This window comes from Papio anubis, chromosome 7, assembly GCF_008728515.1.
Source record: "Papio anubis isolate 15944 chromosome 7, Panubis1.0, whole genome shotgun sequence".
Classification (NCBI taxonomy): domain Eukaryota; kingdom Metazoa; phylum Chordata; class Mammalia; order Primates; family Cercopithecidae; genus Papio; species Papio anubis.
The window spans coordinates 82896981-82912288 of NC_044982.1; the positions used below are offsets into that span (position 1 = coordinate 82896981).

The window sequence follows — 15308 nt, forward strand, 5'->3', positions numbered from 1 at the left end:
TCTCTCTTTTGGACAAAACTTAATTTGCACAAAGTAAGCACTCCTTAAATATCTATAGAAAGGGAGGGGTCTAGGAGAGATAGGTAGAATTAAAAGGGAAGAATCAAAGTACTGTTTGTTTTCTTTTTAAATAGAGAAGGTAAGATTTAGAGATAGAATGATATTTTAAATGCAGGGATGACTTGGAAAGGATCTTTGGAATAAAGAAAAAAAGAAGACATGCAGGGAAAGGCCAGAATAGTTTTGATCTAGTTATTAGCTGCTTCTGTCCAAGTGTGAGCCTGGGCAAAATTTCTACTCTTTGCTCTGGAATAATGGGTATCTCTAGACCCAGCAATCAAGAGGGCTAAGTAAGAAGTGAACTCTATGGCTGAGTAGACTAGATTTAAATCCTGGCCAGGTGCAGTGGCTCATGCCTGTAATCCCAGCAGTTTGGGAGGCCGAGGCAGGCAGATCACCTGAGGTTGGGAGTTTGAGACCAGCCTGACCAACATGGAGAAACTCTGTCTCTACTAAAAATACAAAATTAGCTGGGCATGGTGGCACATGCCTATAGTCTCAGCTACTTGGGAGGCTGAGGCAGGAGAATCGCTTGAACCCGGGGGGTGGAGTTTGCAGTGAGCCAAGATCGAACAATTGCACTCCAGCCTGGGCAACAAGAGCGAAACTCCATCTCAAAAAAACGAACAACAACAAAAAAAAATCCTGTCCACCTAAGATTCTGCCCTCAATTGAAAAGGGCAGAGATTAGAGGATGAGTCTTGGTTAAGAAAGGGGTGAACAGAGGCCGGGCGCAGTGGCTCACACCTGTAATACCAGCACTTTGGGAGGCCAAGGCAGGTGGATCACCTGAGGTCAGGAGTTCAAGACCAGCCTGGCCAACATGGTGAAACCCCGTCTCTACTAAAATACAAAAATTAGCCGGGCCTGGTGGCGTGCACCTGTAATCCCAGCTACTTGGGAGGCAGAGGCAGGGAGAATCACTTGAATCTGGGAGGCAGAGGTTGCAGTGAGCTGAGATCACACCACTGCACTCCAGCCTGGGTGACAGAGCAAGACTCTGTCTCAAAAAAAAGAGAAAAAAGAAAAAGAAAGGGGTGAACAAAAGGAAAGCTGTTAGCCTCTGTGCAAACACCGTACTCCACTCTATGATGGGAGACAGCCAAGAGAGAAGGAAAAGAACTACCCTCATTGAACACCCAACAAATGCACTTTACACATTACCTATCTGATTTTCACAACTGAGTAAGGAAAATATCATTATTCCCATTTTCCCAGATAAGGAGACTAAGGCTCCATAAGTAACTTCTCAAAGTTGCACAGCTAGTGAGTGGTGGAGCAAGGATTGAACCTGGCTCTCTGTGCATGGATCCAAAGCCCATGTTCTTCCATTGCCCTAAAAAATAGAGCTCATCTAGTTATAGTTTATTTGCTGTTTACACCAAACAATCCCCCTTACTAGGGGTACACGCATCTCATCCTTCCTGTTTCTCTTCCCTTTCTCTCCATGGTCTCCTCCTCTTGTAATCAACAGGTTGAGACAAAAAGGGGAGGAGGGCGAGGACAGTGAGTATGGAAGAATGCAATGCCTTAGGCAATAATTTAAGAGAGAGGAATTTAAAAAAAAAAAAAAAAAAGGCCCTAAAATTGACTCTGAGTAAGGGAAAGTGGGTAGATTAAACAATTAGAAAAGTGAAAAGCAAAACTGTTAGGAAGGCCGGGCTCAGTGGCTCATGCCTGTAATCCCAGCAGTTTGGAAGGCCAACGCGGGCAGATTGTTTTAGCCCGGGAATCTAAGACCAGCCTGGGCAACATGGCGAAACCTTGTCTCCACAAAAAATACAAAAATTAGCTGGGCGTAGTGGCACATGCCTGTAGTCTCAGCTACTGGGAGGGAGGCTGAGGTGGGAGGATCACCTAAGCCCAGGAGGCAGAGTCTGCAGTGAGACAAGATGGTGACACTGCACTCCAGCCTGGGAGACCAAGCGAAATCCTGTCTCAAAAAATGAAAAACAACTGTTTGGAAGGCCCTGATGTGAATATCATTGTATGCAAACTTGATGGTGCCCTGATAGACTTCACTTCGAAAGCCTCTGCCATGGAGTTGGGTTTGGAGAAAAGGGAGGAGAGTTTTGTTTTTTGGAGGGTAGTTAGGAAGGAAAAAGCCAGTCAGGTCCCGTTAGTCCTGCCAGGTCCTTGGCGACATTCCCTCTGTAACCACTAGGGAGCAGTAGTGTTTCTTTTCTTCTCTTGGTCAGCAAGAGGTGGGAGGGGGCTGCCTTGGAGTCCTGGTCTTGCTGGAGGATGGGAGGAAGCACCCCTGGTCAGCTTTGCCTCCAGTTCTGCTGGCCAGCCTGAATCCACGACCTGGCTCCTCTTCAGTGAGGGGCAGATTCTCTCCTTTCTCAGACTTCAGTTTTTTGGTCCTTCCTTTGCCCATGCCCTTTGTCTCTTGTAATTCTCCAATCCTTAAGTCTCACTGTTTCCCGGATTTTGCTCGGTCAGGGCCTGCCTTTTCAGCTTTCCACCTGTGTTTCTGCAACTTTACATCTGAGCCTCTTATCTCTGTCTCATCACATTTCTCTCTCAGTAGCTTTCTGGGTCCTAATGTGTATCTTCCCACCTCCCATGGAAGAATATTTGCAGCTCAGCAATTATGACTGTGTATATTTTTTTGTTTATAGGGCATTAACTCCCAGACTGAGCCTTGAAAGTAGCACTTCCAACCTTCCTTTCTCATCCTGAGAAGTAAATAGAGTCCTGGGTCTCGACGGAGGAAGAGGGCAATACCAAAAGGAAAAAATGTCTTCTATTTCTCCACACCTTTCTCTTCATCTTCACCTTCCTCCCCTCTTCAGCCTTGTGAGGAAATAGTGCATTAGGGGAGGAGGGTAGAATGAAGGGGCAGCAGGGAACTCTGGAGACTAAGGGACATTTTGGAGCTGCAAGATTCATCTCAGGGGATGACTACACCCTCAGAACTCTCCACCCTCCCATGGCTCCAGGCCTCCCTCCTCCCATCCCCCTCAGTGGCAGCAGCCTTGTAATTTAAAGCTCTCTCTGTCGCCTCTAATGTGATCCTCTCGTTTTATTGACTCTCTCTGCCGTCTGTGGCGCCCCTTCACATCAATCTCCTCTCTAATCACACCGCCGCCACTGCCTGGCTGTCTCCCCTAACCCCTCTCCTTCACAGAGGCCCCCAGCCCTTGCCTCTACCCAGGTCTTTCCTCGACTATCCCCAACCTCCACCCTACACCAGATCCACCCTCTTCCTTCTTCCTCTTGCCTCCTTCAGAGGCAGCAATATCAGGGCCTTTCAGCAGTCGCCTTGTCGCTTTACCCACACCTGAGATGTATCCGCAGGGATAGAGGATGCCCTTAAGGAAAGCCAGGAACTAAAGGGAAGAATGGCGATGGGTCTGAGAATGAGCAAGAATCTTGGTCTTGGGGGTGGCAGGAGGGGGATGACTCTTAGGCCTGTCCATTTCTGCGCTGTCTCCAGTTCAAGGTAGAAAGGGCAAAGAAAAGGACGTAGCAATTCAAAGAGGGAAGGAAGGAAAGATGGAGGAGTAAAAATGCAATGAGGGGAAAAAAAGTGAAAAAATAATTGCTGCAGCTAAAGGTTTGTAATAAATAGTGGGTGATGGGAGAAGCTCCAAGAAGGCGGAGGGGAAGTTGGGGTTGGGGGAGGATGTACTAAGGCAGAGATATATTTGCAATTGAAATTCTTTCCTAAAGAGGAGGAGGGTTAGGTTGGGAGGTGGGGAAGACATTTGCAATTTTAAATAGCTGCCAACCTACCCTCGGCCGATCAGTCTCACCTACAAGCTAGCCAAAAGCTAAGCTCCTTTGGTTTCTAGCTAGGAATCAGCTATGTCTTTTTCCATTTCTAGGAAATAGATGCTTTTGAGAGAGGATCTGGGAGTTACTGCAGGATTTGGGGCTTAGGTCTGCCTAGCCCTACTCTGAGCTGTGATCGAGCATGGTGAGTCAGGAGCCAGGAAGCAGCTGGTAGGCGTAGGAAGGGTGAACTCTAGCGCTTGGGCCGGCTGGGAGAGAGCACCCATCTGTGTGCAGCTCTTGGCAGCAGGGCCCAGGACAGGGCCTCTTGCCCAGAGTCAGTTATTCCCACCAGGTGGGGTAGTGGAAGGGCGGTGTGGCCCACCTGTGGGTGGCAATGGAATAACAGACCCTCACAAACCAGCACCCTTACCTCTCTCCCCCATGATGGATTCTGTAGGAGGAATACCTTTCTCCCTCAACTTGAGGGCTTCTGCTTTCTGGTTATCTAGAAATCAGCTCCCCTCAGTCCAATTCCTTCACTTCCCTTTTGGTTCTCTAACTCCCCTGACCTCCCCATCCCTTCCACCCCTTTCCCAGGTGCTGATTTGCATTTTCATTAGCATGCTAATCCCACCCCACTCAGCGTTCCTTAATGGCTCTGACTTCACGCCTGGCTAGACTCCCAGGAGGAGGAGGGAAGCAAGAATGGGGCCTTCAGGTTGGTTGGGGCTAGACTGAGGACCTATTCCAAATCAAAAACTCTGGAGGTGAGGATTAGAGGTAGCCCAGGAAAAGAGAGGCCATGCCCCTCGCCCCTTACGCGAAGCACTCTGGCCTGAAGCACTACCAGTTTAATCACTAGAGATCTGCTAATACAAGAGCTAGAGAGGATGTAGATGAGCCAATTGGGACCTTGGGGGAAGTATAGGATGGAGAGGCATGGGAATTGGTGAGTTTGAGCGGGAGGTTCCTGACTTAGAAGGGGAAAAAAAAAAAAGGATGGGAGCCTTGGCGCTTCTGTCAGCTGGAGGGAGCCCAGGAATCCTCATTTCTTTCTTTTTTTTTTTTTTTTTTTTTTTTGGTGAGATGGAGTTTCGTTCTTGTTGCCCAGGCTCAAGTACAATGGCGTGGTCCCGGCTCACCACAACCTCTGCCTCCCAGTTTCAAGCCGCTCTCCTGCCTCAGCCTCCTGAGTAGCTGGGATTACAGGCATGCGCCACCACACCCAACTTTTTTTTTGTATTTTTAGTAGAGACGGGGTTTCACCATGTTGGGCAGGCTGGTCTCCAACTCCTGACCTCAGGTGATCTGCCTGCCTTGGCCTCCCAAAGTGCTGGGATTACAGATGTGAGCCACCACACCCAGCCTGGAATCCTCATTTCTAGTCCTTTGGAGTCTCATTTTGCCTGTATTGTGTCCAAGGGACAGTCTAGCTGGGTGGAGAAGTCTAGACCACAACTTTGGGGTTTACTCAGTGCCCCATCAGTCCATTTCTAGTTTCACCATCTTGGAGCTGTGTGATCCTCAGTAGCTCACTTAACCTCTCTGTTTCTTGGATGCCCCATCTGTAAAATAAGGTTGCTGTGAGAGTAAATGAGATGATTAATATAAAGCATTTAACAGTGCCAGGACCATGGTATAAGTACCTTCATAACTATTAGTAATATTATTACTATTACTTATTATTTGTTACCTCTTTCGGGAGGAAGAGGAGGCAACAGACTAGTTGTTATCTTTCAGCTGACCAGAGAAGCTCCCATCTGTTCCACATGCTGTGACCAGAGATAGATCTGGAAGGCATTGGAGAGAAGCATGGTGCCTGCATGCCAGGGGAAATCAATTATGCCCTATCTCTGGCAAGACTTAGGGAATTTACCTCGTCAGGGTATGGAAAATCTGAGGGTCTTTCCTAGAATTCTGCCATTCAAAAGACACTGACTGTGGCAGGCATTGTTTTCTGTGCTAAAGATAGAGCAAGAACTAAAGCCTCCATTCTGACTGCTGGATGGAGAGAAAATACACTGTAGCGGGCAGTAGTGGAAGTGGGAGGCCAGTGTGGTGTCTGTTGTGTTAGTCCAGGAAAGAGATAATAATGGCCTGCCATCTGTGCTGCCCGGATTTCAGCGGGCCCTAGGATGGTGTTAGTGAAGGAGATAAATGGAGGGACTGACATGTTTTAGAGGTTGCTGTTGAATTGGATATGTCCAGTGGGTGAGGGCAAGATAAAACTTTGGGTTTTTAGCCTAAGCAACTGGATAAATGTTGGTACCAACTTCTGAGATAGGAAAGATGGGGAGGAGCAGGTTCAGGGGATAAATAAAGAGTTCTAGGCTGGGCGCGGTGGCTCACACCTATAATCCCAGCACTTTGAGAGGCCGAAGCAGGCGGATCACTTGAGGTCAGGAGTTAGAGACCAGCCTGACCAACATGGAGAAACCCTGTCTCTACTAAAACTACAAAATTAGTCAGGTGTGGTGGCGCATGCCTATAATCCCAGCTACTTAGGAGGCTGAGGCAGGAGAATCGCTTGAACCCAGGAGGCGGAGGTTGCGGTGAGCCGAGATCATGCCATTGCACTCCAGCCTGGGCAACAAGAACAAAACTCCATCTCAAAAAAAAAAAAATTTAATTAATAAAATAAAATAAAATAAATAAAATGAAGAGTTCTGATATTTGACATATTACATTTTGAAGCCTATTAGACACTAAGTGAAATTTCAGGTTAGCAAAGTGGTGTCTAAGTCTGGTGTTCAGGGAAGAGGATGGGGCAGGAGTGTCTAGAGATCTAGCTGCCCAGCTGGGGTCTCTGCAGCCTCACAGCACTGCTCTCTCCTTGTCTCCCTACAGGGTACTGGTTGTCACGCTGACATGAGCCCCCAGCACTCCTCCGTCTACCATGGCCACCCTTAACTCAGCCTCTACCACTGGTACCACCCCCTCCCCTGGGCACAATGGCCCATCCCCGCCTTTGGACACCTCCTCCTCCAGCATCCCCTCTGATCCTGTCACCAAAGATCCCCCTGCTGCCCCCTCCACCTCTGAGAATATGAGGTCCTCAGAGCCAGGGGGACAGCCCCTGGAGTCAGGCTGTGGCCTCGTCCCACCAAAGGAGATTGGGGAGCCCCAGGAAGGGCCTGACTGTGGTCACTTCCCACCAAATGACCCAGGGGTGGAAAAGGACAAGGAGCAGGAGGAGGAAGAAGAAGGGCTCCCTCCCATGGACCTGAGCAACCACTTATTCTTCACAGCTGGAGGTGAGGCCTACCTAGTGGCCAAGCTGTCCCTACCAGGTGACAGTGAACTCCTGTTACCAAAGGGCTTCCCCTGGGGTGAGGTGGGCATCAAGGAAGAGCCCAGTCTTCCCTTCCTTGCCTACCCACCCCCTTCACACCTCACTGCCCTTCACATCCAACATGGCTTTGACCCAATCCAAGGCTTTAGCTCTTCTGACCAAATTCTGTCCCATGATACCTCAGCACCATCTCCGGCTGCCTGTGAGGAAAGGCATGGAGCTTTCTGGAGCTATCAGCTGGCTCCAAATCCACCCGGAGATCCCAAAGATGGCCCCATGGGGAAGAGCGGGGTCAACCACGTGGCAGTCTTCTGGCTCTGCCTTCTGTGCCGCCTGGGTTTCAGCAAGCCCCAGGCCTTTATGGGTCACACACAGTCTCATGGGGTGAAGTTAACCCCTGCCCAATATCAGGGCCTGTCAGGTAGCCCAGCTGTGCTCCAGGAGGGGGATGAAGGCTGCAAGGCCCTCATAAGCTTTCTGGAACCAAAACTCCCTGCTCGCCCCTCTTCCGACATGCCCCTTGACAATAGCAGCACAGTGAACATGGAGGCGAATGTGGCCCAGACGGAGGATGGCCCCCCTGAGGCAGAAGTCCAGGCCCTTGTCCTCCTGGATGAAGAAGTCATGGCCCTGAGCCCACCCTCTCCATCCACAGCCACCTGGGACCCCAGCCCAACCCAAGCCAAAGAATCGCCAGTAGCAGCAGGCGAGGCAGGGCCAGATTGGTTCCCTGAGGGGCAAGAAGAGGATGGAGGGCTCTGCCCCCCACTCAACCAAAGCTCACCCACCTCCAAGGAGGGGGGCACTCTCCCTGCCCCAGTGGGCTCCCCCGAAGACCCCAGTGACCCACCCCAGCCCTATCGCCTAGCTGATGACTACACCCCAGCCCCTGCAGCCTTCCAGGGCCTCAGCCTGTCTAGCCACATGTCCCTGCTCCACTCACGCAACTCCTGCAAGACACTCAAGTGTCCCAAGTGCAACTGGCACTACAAGTACCAGCAGACCCTGGATGTGCACATGCGAGAGAAGCACCCTGAGAGCAACAGTCACTGCAGCTACTGCAGTGCTGGGGGCGCCCACCCCCGCCTTGCTCGTGGAGAGAGCTACAACTGTGGCTACAAACCCTACCGCTGCGATGTCTGCAACTACTCTACCACCACCAAAGGCAACCTCAGCATCCATATGCAGTCTGACAAGCACCTGGCCAACCTGCAGGGCTTCCAGGCAGGCCCTGGTGGGCAGGGAAGTCCACCAGAGGCATCACTCACACCCTCCGCGGGAGACAAAGAGCCTAAGACCAAATCATCCTGGCAGTGCAAGGTGTGCAGCTACGAGACGAACATCTCCCGCAACCTGCGCATCCATATGACCTCTGAGAAGCACATGCAGAATGTCCTAATGCTGCACCAGGGGCTGCCGCTGGGCCTGCCACCTGGATTGATGGGGCCAGGCCCTCCTCCCCCACCAGGCGCTACCCCCACTACCCACCCTGAACTCTTCCAGTACTTTGGGCCCCAGGCCCTAGGGCAGCCTCAGACTCCCTTGCCTGGCCCGGGGCTGAGGCCAGACAAGCCCCTGGAAGCCCAGCTGCTTCTCAATGGTTTCCACCACCTTGGAGCACCTGCCCGCAAGTTCCCCACACCCGGTAAGCTTCTGTGCTTCTTCCCTCTTCTCTCCTCCCCAGGGCCAAACTCTACTCCTTGCTTTCTCCCAAGGACCAACTCCCAACTTAGGTAACCATAAGTCCCTCTGAGCACTATCCTACTCATTAACCCACCTCCCCACATAGTGAACCCACCCTGCCCCATTTCTTTCTTGGGCCACTAATCTGTCTCTGTCCTCTAGCCCCTGGAAGCCTATCCCCTGACGCCCACCTGCCTCCAAGTCAGCTTCTGGGTTCCTCATCCGACAGCCTGCCCACCTCACCACCCCCAGATGATAGCCCGTCCCTGAAGGTGTTTCGCTGCCTAGTGTGCCAGGTCTTCAGCACAGACAACCTGGAGCTGCTGCTCTACCACTGCAGCATAGGCCGGAGCCTCCCGGAAGCTGAATGGAAGGAGGTGGCTGGTGACACCCACCGCTGCAAGCTTTGCTGCTATGGCACCCAGCTCAAGGCCAACTTCCAACTCCACCTCAAGACTGACAAACATGCTCAGAAGTACCAGCTGGCAGCCCACCTGCGGGAGGGGGGTGGGGCCATGGGCACCCCTTCCCCAGTGTCCCTGGGAGATGGGGCTCTTTATGGGTCTGCCTCTCCGCTGCACCTGCGCTGCAACATCTGTGACTTTGAGTCCAACAGCAAGGAGAAGATGCAGCTGCATGCCAGGGGTGCAGCCCACGAAGAAAACAGCCAAATATACAAGGTGAGGCTGGGTCAGAAAGGGCCATCGGAAGAGGAGAAGGGAATGGGGACGGAGGGAGGAGATGCAGAATAAGAAAGTGATAGGAAAACCCTGGGTGACAAATGGAGAAAAAGGAAAGTATGCACCACGTAACAAAGTATGTACCAGGGTAACAAAGTGACAGATATGGAGAAAGAGACCAAAGAAGAGTAGACTCTGACAAGTGAAACAGACTTTATTCAGCTGTTCTAGTGTTTGGCCCTGGAGGGAGGGGTGGTGTCAGCTCAGTTTGTCATGTCACCAGAGGTTCAAGAGGATGGAACCAGACTCCATTTGCATGCTGGGAGGGAATCCAGGAGTGGTAGGAGAAAGAGAAAGGGTTGGGGAGAGCAAGCAATAATAAGTAGGTGGTCATAGGAGGGAAAGGCGGGGGGTTCAGGAGGAGGAAGTGAGGGGTGGGGAGGGGGCTGCTGCTAGTCAGTCTCCCTTAGGGGAGGCAAGAAGTCCCCTGAGGCTACGTGTGGTGCCTCACGCCTCTAGTCCTGGCACTTTGGGAGGCTGAGGCAGGAGAATCACTTGAAGTCAGGAGTTCGAGATCAGCCTGGCCAACATGGTGAACCCTCATCTCTACTAAAAATACAAAAATTAGCTGGGTGTGGTGCCCATGCCTGTAATCCCAGCTACTTGGGAGGCTGAGGCATGAGAATCACTGAACCCAGGAGGCAGAGGTTGCAGTGAGCAGAGATTGTGCCATTGCATTCCAGCCTGGGCAACAGGGCAAGACTCTCGGGGAAAAAAAAAAAGAAAGTCCCCTGAGATCTGGCATGTCCCTTCTGGGTCTGAGCCAGGCTCTTCCCATGATTCTAGTTTCTGCTGGAAATGGAGGGAGCAGAGGCAGGGGCAGAGCTGGGGCTATACCACTGCCTGTTGTGTGCGTGGGAGACACCCTCCCGCTTGGCTGTGCTGCAACACCTGCGCGCACCTGCCCACCGTGATGCCCAGGCCCAGAGGCGTCTGCAGCTGCTACAGAATGGCCCAGCTGCTGAGGAAGGACTCGCAGCTCTTCAGAGCATCCTAAGCTTCAGCCACGGGCAGCTCCGGACTCCCGGTGAGGAAGAGGGGACTGGAGAATAAGAGCTGGGCAGGGAGGGCAGCAGGATGTGGGGAGCACGGGCTGCGGAATTAGGGATACAAGGAAGTTTGAGAAGTGGGCCTGTGGGCCACCTATAGCAAATGGGAAGAAGCTGTGAAGGGATAAGACAGAATGAGCATGTCAGGCACCGTGGAGGCTACCTTGAGTAGAAGGGCAAAGAAGGGCAGCGGCTTTGCTGGGAGGGGGTGAAGAGGAACCACCTAGTGATTCTGAGTAGTGACTACTGTCCTAGTAATGCTGAAGGGTGGCAGGCTGGAGCTGGGCAGGAAGGAGAGATAGCCTGTTTTGTGCTGGGCCAGCGCTTCTTGGAAGGAGATAGGAGCTGTGGGCATGATCCAAAGGCAGCAGGGATGAGAACAGGTCCCTGACAAGCTTCCCAGCCTCTTCCTGTCTCCTAGGAGGTCTTCAGCCCTAGGGCTGGGCTTAGAGTCACCCTTAGGCAGTTGAGGTTGTACCAGCAGAGGCCTGGAACAGCCATCCAGGCACCATTGATCCACAGGGTGCAGGAGAAGAGCCTGGAAGGCGCTGCCAGAGGTGGGCATGGGCATCGGGCTTTGTAGAGTCAGTGGTGGGCAAGGGTGAGGGCATGGGCAGCAGGAGCCAGGAACACGCAGCATTGACTGGTGCTAATTGAATTGCCAATATGCTGGCTGGAGTTAAGTGCCGGAGGGGCCCAGATCAATAGCTAACGATCCTGGCGCAGGGCTGAATGGAGTTAAGGAACTTTAACACTTTAATTAGGCTGCCACCGAAAATAAATTCCTACACATCTGTCAATTCTTACTTGAGTGGTAATCTCCTCTTCCAGCTAGACCTGCCACTTCCTGCTCACTGCAGCAGCTGCTTCCATTCAACTGAGGCTTCCTTCTTCAGTGCCCCTCCCACTACATTTCTGGGGCTTCCCACTTCCTGGGTCAGTTAAGACAGGGAGCTGAGTTTGATCTTGTTTCTGCTGTCTACTGCTGGACTTCTATAAAAGGATAGGAGCTGGACTCTCATAAAATGATCTCTTAGGCCCTACCAGTTCTAATACTGTAATTTTCCCTCTGTCTTCTGTGTGGATGTTTCTTGTTGGCTTCTCATACTCTCCTGCCTGCTGATTGATCCATCCATTTTCTCCTTCATTGACTGGCTGCTTGTCCTGCTTCCTCTGCCCTATGTCCTCCATTCCCTGATGCCACCCCTCTTTAAGCTGACTCTCCCCCATCCTACACAGGGAAGGCTCCTGTCACCCCCTTAGCTGAGCCACCCACCCCTGAGAAAGATGCCCAGAACAAGACAGAACAATTGGGTGAGTTGTTCTTCTGGTCTGTTTTCCCTCCCTTCCCCCCAGTACCTCCTACATTCTGAGATGCTCATGGGACCTTGCAGTAATCCAGGAGCCCAGCAATGTCTGTGCTCAAGGAGCAAAACTGATTAAAGAAAGGGCTCATCAGGGGGAAGGGAGGCTGAGCCACAAGAGGCTAGGCACTTCTGCCCTTTTTGAGAACTCAGACCTGACCATCCTACTGACCCGGAGTCAGCCCTTGCCAAGCCTCACCTATCTACTGAGTTTCCTGCCCTTTCCCTAGTGCCCAACTCCCTACCCTGGAAGCTGTCTGCTACAAATCATCTTGAGGGCTCTCAGGGTTCCTTAATCTCCTCTTCTTTCATCCTCAGCTTCAGAAGAGACAGAAAACAAGACTGGCCCTTCCAGAGACAGTGCCAACCAGACCACGGTCAGAATTGGGGTAACTGGGAAGAGCTGAAGTGGGGGCCTGGCTTTACTGAGATCTGCTCATATTCTAAAGGCAGACCTAATTTTGTCATGCTTTGACTTATCTCACTCAGAATAGCACAGTTAAGAAATTCCACCCAGGTCCAGTTCCACATGTTCAGCACTTTGAGGGGCAGAGCTGGCCCAGCAGGGTCAAGCACAGAGGGAGATGATAGGAGGGAGACAGCAGGAACTTGAGGGAAAGATGAATAAAGGAATTGTGCTGAGAGTAGGAAAGAGTGGGGGTACATGCTGGAAGCAGGGGAGGAAAGCAGTAAAGAAATGAAAAGAGAAAGGCAAAAGCAAACAACCAGCTACTGCCCAGCTCTTTATCCCTCCGGAGCAGAAAGACAACAAGACACCAGTGTTCCTACCCTACAAAACGCCCTGAGCCTGGATGGAACTGTCCTGGCACCCCCTTCCTAAGGGTAGAGGCACCAACCAAATGATTCATGCTGACAGCATGTGCCACAAATCTCTAAATCCCCAGGACTCAGACCTAGGCAGCACCCAGGAATGGCAGCTCTGTGGCCTGAAAGTTGGTTCTAAGGGGATTCCCAGCCTCAGGTTTGAGATGCCATCCTGTGCCTCACAGCTCTCCAAACTGGACTGCAATATGTAACATCTATTGTTATTGCAATACGCAGTGTTACTGCATTACTGCAAGCTGAAGTAATGCCTTACGTCCTCAGCATCTTTTCTTCCTAACTCCGGCTCCCATCAACAGACCTCTTCCAGATGTCTGCTCCAGGGGCTAGGCGCATTAAGATGAGCATCCAGATCCCCTTCCTTTATGGTCATCCACTCCCTGACACACAGGCCTGTGCCACTGGTGCCAGCCTGGATGCAGGCTGGGCAGGTCTGGCAGTCAGGTGATGGTGGAGCCTCTGGCAGCCTCACCCCTCTAGAAGTGTGGCTAAGAATGTGCTGAGAGGGCCGGGCCAGAATTTTCCTGGGCCACTCGGGAAGCTGTGGTGTTTATTCACATTAGGAAAAAGAAGAAGGAAAAAGAAAGATGGAAAATAAGGTGGGAGCTGCTGAGCCTGAGGGAGGATGAGCTGGCTTCTGAGCAGACAGGTAGGGCCCCTCTCCAGGTGACAGTTCACAGAGGCAGAGTGGGCAGGGACAAGGAGCCTCTGGGTCCAGAAAATGCCCAGAGGAAATGGAACCATTTCACAGAGAAAACACAGGCAGGATAGGATAGATAAGAAAAGAAAACTAAACCCAAGGTGGGGGCAGTAGGTACAGAGCCATCTGTTAGCTGGAGAGTTGAGGCAGGCAGCAAAGACTGGGAAAGACACACCAAAGAAAGGCAGAGAAATCAGGATGGTGGAAGAGGGCCAAACAAAGAAGTACAAGGTAGTGGCCTAAGCGAGGCCTTTGTCCCAGTCCACGGGAAAGTGGGGAGGAGCCAGCTCCCAGGACAGTGGCTGGAGGCTGGGTCTGCTGTAATGCTTTCCTATCTGGCTAGTTCCTCTTAAATTAGGAGTGAGAGGCCAATTGTGGTGGCTCACGCCTATAATCCCAGCACTTTGGGAAGCCAAGACGAGTAGATCACCTGGGGTCAGGAGTTCAAGACCAGCCTGGCCAATGTGGCAAAACCCTGTCTCTACTAAAAAAATACAAAAATTAGCTGGGCATGGTGGCACACGCCTGTAATCCCAGCTGCTCGGGAGGCTAAGGGCAGGAGAATTGCTTGAACCTGGAAGGCGGATGTTGCAGTGAGCCGAGATCACGCCACTGCACTCTGGCCTGGGTGACAGAGCCATACTCCATCTCGGAAAAAAAAACAAAAACAGAGTAGGTGCCAGTGCTGCATCCAAAGGACTATGTGATGATGGATCCCATCCTTCCCTGACACTTCCTCCACTGCCCATATGTACCCTCCAGGTATACTGCTGTCCATACTGCAGCTTCCTGAGCCCAGAGTCCAGCCAGGTGAGGGCTCATACACTCTCCCAGCACGCGGTGCAGCCCAAGTACAGATGCCCACTGTGCCAGGAACAGCTGGTGGGCCGGCCTGCCCTGCACTTCCACCTTAGCCACCTTCACAACGTGGTGCCCGAGTGCGTTGAGAAGCTGCTGCTTGTAGTGAGTACAGGCTGGGTGAGGATGGTCCAACGAGGCCTTATTATGGCTATGCAGGAGGGGAGGAAGAGGCAGGGGTATTCAGGCAAGTGCGTGTGTTGGGGGCACGGAACATTCAGGCAAGTGCATGTGTTGGCTGGCTGAGGATGGTCTGACAAGGTCTTGTTAGGGCCATCCAGGAGGGGAGGAAGAGGCAGGAGTATTCAGGCAAGTGCATGTGTTGGTGACAAAGGTAGCATTTCATGGGTTTGAAGTTGGATTTTAGAGAGGGAGACTCAGAACTGAGCTTGTCTAGCTGCCTCTACTCAGAGATGAGAAAACGTGGCTTCTGTTTCACTTCCATTAAGTCCTGAGAAGAGTTGCTGAACAGCAGGCACCAGCCTGCCAGAACGATGACTTCCGGCTTGGGGAAAGAAGCCAGATAAGAGAGGCAGCAGCCCAGGCTCTCTCATCTGTAGCAAAAGCAGTAATTAGGTGGGAGGTTTGTCCAGACAGGAGGCTGGATCTGTGGAAAGGGATCTCGGCACAGGTACAGGTGTAGGGCAGATGGGTCAGGAGTGGCGTAGGGGCAGTGGCGGGTAGTGGTGAAGCCACTAGGCTTTTTCCCATTGCAGGCTACAACTGTAGAAATGACATTTACAACCAAAGTGCTGTCTGGACCCACATTAAGCCCTCTGGACGATGGCCAAGAACCCCCAACTCATGGGCCAGAGCCTACACCCAGCAGAGACCAGACAGCAGGTAGGGAATGGAACAGCAAACCTCCCAAGGTACCAGGAAAGGGGACTCCGTGGGCCATCTGAAGATGACTGCGGCCAAGGTCAACTGCCCTGGTATTGAGTGGGTGGGGTCTGGCTTAAACGAAGTTCCCTGCTTATTGTACCTTCTTCTCTC

The 15308-nt window shown here is 51.9% G+C and overlaps 2 protein-coding genes across 7 annotated transcripts in view; one reads left to right on the forward strand and one right to left on the reverse strand.

The window, feature by feature from the left end:
• The window catches only part of THTPA (thiamine triphosphatase), a 48065-nt gene that overhangs the window by 18892 nt on the left and 13865 nt on the right, over positions 1-15308 (reverse strand). The gene's annotated exons all lie outside the window — the stretch shown is intronic.
• ZFHX2 (zinc finger homeobox 2) overlaps positions 1-15308 on the forward strand; it is a 35782-nt gene that overhangs the window by 14760 nt on the left and 5714 nt on the right. For 2 of the 5 annotated variants that reach the window (XM_031669187.1, XM_031669186.1), the window contains 8 exons: positions 3894-4501; positions 6631-8720; positions 8921-9438; positions 10285-10525; positions 11787-11861; positions 12230-12288; positions 14217-14417; positions 15029-15155. In XM_031669187.1, coding sequence (XP_031525047.1) covers positions 6680-8720; positions 8921-9438; positions 10285-10525; positions 11787-11861; positions 12230-12288; positions 14217-14417; positions 15029-15155 — 3262 coding nt within the window. In that variant the 5' untranslated portion in view covers positions 3894-4501; positions 6631-6679. Of the gene's footprint in view, positions 1-1928; positions 4502-6630; positions 8721-8920; positions 9439-10284; positions 10526-11786; positions 11862-12229; positions 12289-14216; positions 14418-15028; positions 15156-15308 lie in introns of those variants that run through there. The other 3 variants (XM_009211239.3, XM_021941029.2, XM_031669188.1) reach the window with 3 other exon arrangements.